Source organism: Trichinella spiralis, assembly GCF_000181795.1.
Source record: "Trichinella spiralis strain ISS 195 chromosome Unknown Scfld2, whole genome shotgun sequence".
In the NCBI taxonomy this organism is placed as follows: domain Eukaryota; kingdom Metazoa; phylum Nematoda; class Enoplea; order Trichinellida; family Trichinellidae; genus Trichinella; species Trichinella spiralis.
Window position 1 is genome coordinate 10,367,804 of NW_003526941.1, and position 4,062 is coordinate 10,371,865.

At 32.9% G+C, this 4,062-nt stretch overlaps 1 protein-coding gene across 1 annotated transcript; it reads right to left on the reverse strand.

Annotated features, from left to right (window-relative positions):
- Positions 1-1,806: 1,806 nt before the first annotated feature.
- On the reverse strand, positions 1,807-2,735 carry Tsp_07719 (hypothetical protein). The gene is given in 4 exon segments (XM_003381134.1): positions 1,807-1,925; positions 2,354-2,465; positions 2,480-2,543; positions 2,665-2,735. The coding sequence occupies 4 exon segments, from the start codon at positions 2,733-2,735 to the stop codon at positions 1,807-1,809; spliced, it is 366 nt and encodes a 121-aa protein (XP_003381182.1).
- Positions 2,736-4,062: the final 1,327 nt, after the last annotated feature.

Below are 4,062 nucleotides of genomic sequence, written 5' to 3' on the forward strand. Positions count from 1 at the left end.
TCACTACACAAAATCGTGCACAGGATTGTATAGCATAGACATAAGAAAGCTGCTGTTAGCTAGAGAACACTTTAATACTGCACCTGTGATACTTTCAAGAATGGCAGTAACGTTCCCTTCATTTAGGAAATGACTCCTTAAAGTTTTTATTATGTCATGTACCGCCAATTAGCACTGATTAATACAGATGCACATATTTTTGTCTTGGAGAGAATAACTCAATGCCCATAAAGGTTGTCAGTATTGATAAAAGAAGCAATGCCTGAATATTATACGTGGAGATTGAGTAGAAGAACGCATATGACAACTTCCACCTCCTCCATCCTTCATCTTCTCCCTCATTCCTTCCTGCTATGCTGTCCCGCCCTCCTTTCCTTTCTAATGATCCCCATTATTGAGCTCGTAATAATACTAAGCTGAACAGAGATCGCATTAAAATGAAAATTCTGCCCAACCCCTATTTCGAGCTGAATGAACAGCACTTAGCTGTTTTCATCTCATTCATATAAATCTAATTTCTCATAATTGTTGTCGACTAACAATATAACCAAATCCAGGCTACTCGTGATTCTTTTGTTTTATTCTTTTCATAAAATCCAATACAGAATTGTCACCCGCATAAGTTTCTTGAATTCATTGCAAATCGTTGAGTTACTTAATTTCTGCATCTAGGATTATCTCACATTGCATGCGGCGCGCTGATGCAGTGCTCAATCAAGTTTCCAGTCTTACTATAAATCATCATAAGGTGTAAACAAAAGTTTAGTTAAAACAAAATTTTAATAGTAAATAAGCTTTCAAGTGGCATGCCCACTGGTGCAGCCGCTTACCCTCATGATATCTACGGTGCACACTTGTTAAAATCTGTCCTGAGATAAATTGTATATTATAAAATTTCTGTCGCAGTTATCATCATAAAATTTCATGTCAACTGTTTAATTTTCCATAAATCTGAAAACGTATTTTATTTTCGAAACTATTTTCAGTGGAAGCTATTTTTTATTATCCATATAATTTTGATTAGATGAAAAACATTGTTAAAATATAAATTATTGAATCACCTTGTACTTTCAAGCAACTAAATTACACAACATGCATAAATACGCAGTGATAGCATTTCCGTTTATTTTTAGTAGTCTGCGATGCTTCATGTTAATAATATTTCCTTTTAGGTAACTTTAGGGGAAATATTTGCATAACAATACCATATTACGTAGTAATATGAAGTGTGTAAATAGAAACGTAATAAATTTCATCGTCTCGTTTCATAATGTTGCTCATAATGTTTATTTTACTGCGCTATTACTGATGGAAAATTAGGTTGTTCTTCGTGAAGCAAAGTAAATAGTCATTTGCATAATTTATTTATTATACAATTGACCAAGCACCGATTTTATTAGGTTATGCAGTTCACTGCAATGCTATCAATCTCGCACGTGGTCAACTATAATTCCGCTCTTCAACACCATCCATGAATAACTGGTAAGTTGGATTTGATATTTTGGTGGTGGTATGTTATGCATGTTACTTTACATATATGATGAATGGAAACTGGTGGGTGTCTTTCTAGTGTTATTATTGCTAAGTTTTAGATACATCAGATGCTGAAGACGAAGAAGTATCTATTTCTGTTTTTTATTTATAGATGACTGCATTAATATTGTTTTATTTTCATATCAATGAATGTAAAAAATCCTATCATGAGAAGATGATGCCACTATGCATCATAATTATTTTCATCTGCTGTTGATTTGCAATCTTGTTTATTCCCGTGAGATTTCAATAAAAATGATGGCCAACAAGCAGCTACGCAAAACGATTATTTGCGAGATATTTAGATTGTAAGTTAGCAACGCCATCAGCAGCACGTCTGTAATTGCATTCGTACGTGCAACGTAATGTAAGTAATATTGTAGATTGGTTGCCTTTGATTTTAGTAAATTTGAAATTTGAATTTTACATTAGAAATATAGCTTTTTAGATGTACAAGATAATGCAATGCAATATTTGGAAAGAGTGTAGGTAAAAAATATTCTGTTTATATGACACTAATTGTTTATTAAATAATTTCAATTTTTTTTCTGAATTGTCTTCATTGGTATATCATCAAGGAGGTAATACAACTATATTTATTTCTGTTCTATATATTACGTTGCGTGCGCTTTATAAGAACTCAGAATAGCGGTTGAAATGATACTTATGAGAAACAGCCATATTATAAAAAGTGATTGAAGCTGAATAACATGCATCACGATGATATTTGAATTTCATTCATTTTGTAATCCAATTTTTCATTTTGCTGTGTTATTTAGTATTTATTTTTAATTGACTATTGCTCTGTTCATGTTTCTACCGTGATCAGTCATGTGTCTCAACAGTTCCGCTTTCTGGCTTTCTTCATCCTTACAGTAAGAATGAATTTTATGCACTTTGTTATAGCAATGGGTTGTGTCAGTGCAGTGGAACTATTTCTATAAACTTGAATATCTTTCTCTAATGGTGGTTCGGGTTTCCCTGAATGGATTGAAAAGATGTACAAAAATCTGTAAGTAATTGAGTATCTATAATCTGTTACTATTATTAATGTCTTCTAATTCCACTTATATCTGATCCTGTATGCTTCTTGTTATCGAATTAAATAGTGTGCATCAACATAATTGAAACGTTTTGGAATTCCTGTTGCTTTTGCCAACACGGTATGTCACCTTTACCTCAATGCGTTCTAAATGTGCCATCACAAAAATAAGTACACATTTTGCCCATTATAGGAATGGATTACATAATCAACATCGAGCAGGTACACGTTCATACTCTTGCGTTAGTTTAAGTTGGCTTAATGGCGTTACCCAGTATTGCTCCAGAAATCTGTGTGGCTTCGCTTATTATAGGAGTACGATATAATCAAATAATGATTGTAATAGTAGCATATATCGTGAATATAGTCGACTTGCGCTGGTTTTCGGATAGCTCACACAAGTCTGGTAGTGCGTGTTGCCATCAGTGCGTTTGGGGAGTATTTTTGTAAAGTATTATGTGAGTAGGTAAGTTTTAGTATTTTGTAAGTAGAGATTTTGTTTTTTATTGATGAGTGATAGTGTTCACACTGCGGTGTTGCTTATCACATGCTTAGGATGTTTAATTGAAAATTTCAGCGCGTAGCTGTTCAGATGCTTGCATACTGAAGGACAAATGTTATATGACTAGCAAGCAGTTTTTCTACAAATTTGTATACTTAGTAATTAAGGAACAACGATGCACTGTTATTTGTCTTCAATTAATTTTTTATAATATGACTGTTTTATCAATTTTGTTTAACATGCTTTACTTTTCAGCACTCTTGTTTTGCAAATATTTTCAGAATCAAATTAAGTTTAGTTATAGATGAATGAAATTGCTGTATTCTTTGGTAACTATCCGTTATTGAACATGTGGTGTCTTCACAAAGATTCGTAATCACGTCGATAAATACGTCATCACAAAGCACTACCACCAGTTGATGCCGCTCAGTTTGGCGACGTATGTACATTTTACTTTTATAAACTATGAAAGTTGTAAAGTGTAAATTTTGTTTTAGTTTTCATTATTCAGGTTTTTATAATTTTGCTTTTCATAATTTTTTCATTGCTTTTAATAATTTTTTATAATTGTTTGGTATTGGTGTTTTCAAGATCTTTCATTTAAGTTTAGTTAAGAATTTAGTTCTGGTTTCAGATTCAGTTAAAGGCAACATGGCTAAGTAAATAGCGTAAAGTGTAAATGTAAGTCTAAAAAGACAAGGAAGCTATGGGTAAGTATGAAGATAAATAGGTAAGTAGTCTAATAGTTAAGGGTAAGTCAGGTAAGAATAGGTGTGAAGGTAAGTATAAATGTGAAGGTAAGTAGTGTTTTTGGTGAAGGTAAGTATAATGCAAAGGTAAGTAGTGTTTAGGCTGAAGGTAAGTAAAAGTGGAAAGGTAAGTAGTGTTTAGGGTGAAGGTAAGTAAAAGCGCAAAGGTAAGTAGTGTCTAGGGTGAAGGTAAGTATAATTGTGAAGGTATATGTAAAGGGCTCCCTGCAGAGGTG

Excerpts from the sequence above, each read along its gene's own strand:
- Tsp_07719 (XM_003381134.1), bottom strand. The coding sequence starts at position 2,735 with ATGGCACATTTAGAACGCATTGAGGTAAAGGTGACATACCGTGTTGGC. Across the intron at positions 2,544-2,664 it reads AGCAACAGGAATTCCAAAAC|ATTTTTGTACATCTTTTCAA; the intron begins GTTTCAATTATG and ends AATTACTTACAG. Across the intron at positions 1,926-2,353 it reads GAGACACATGACTGATCACG|GCAACCAATCTACAATATTA; the intron begins GTAGAAACATGA and ends CTAAAATCAAAG.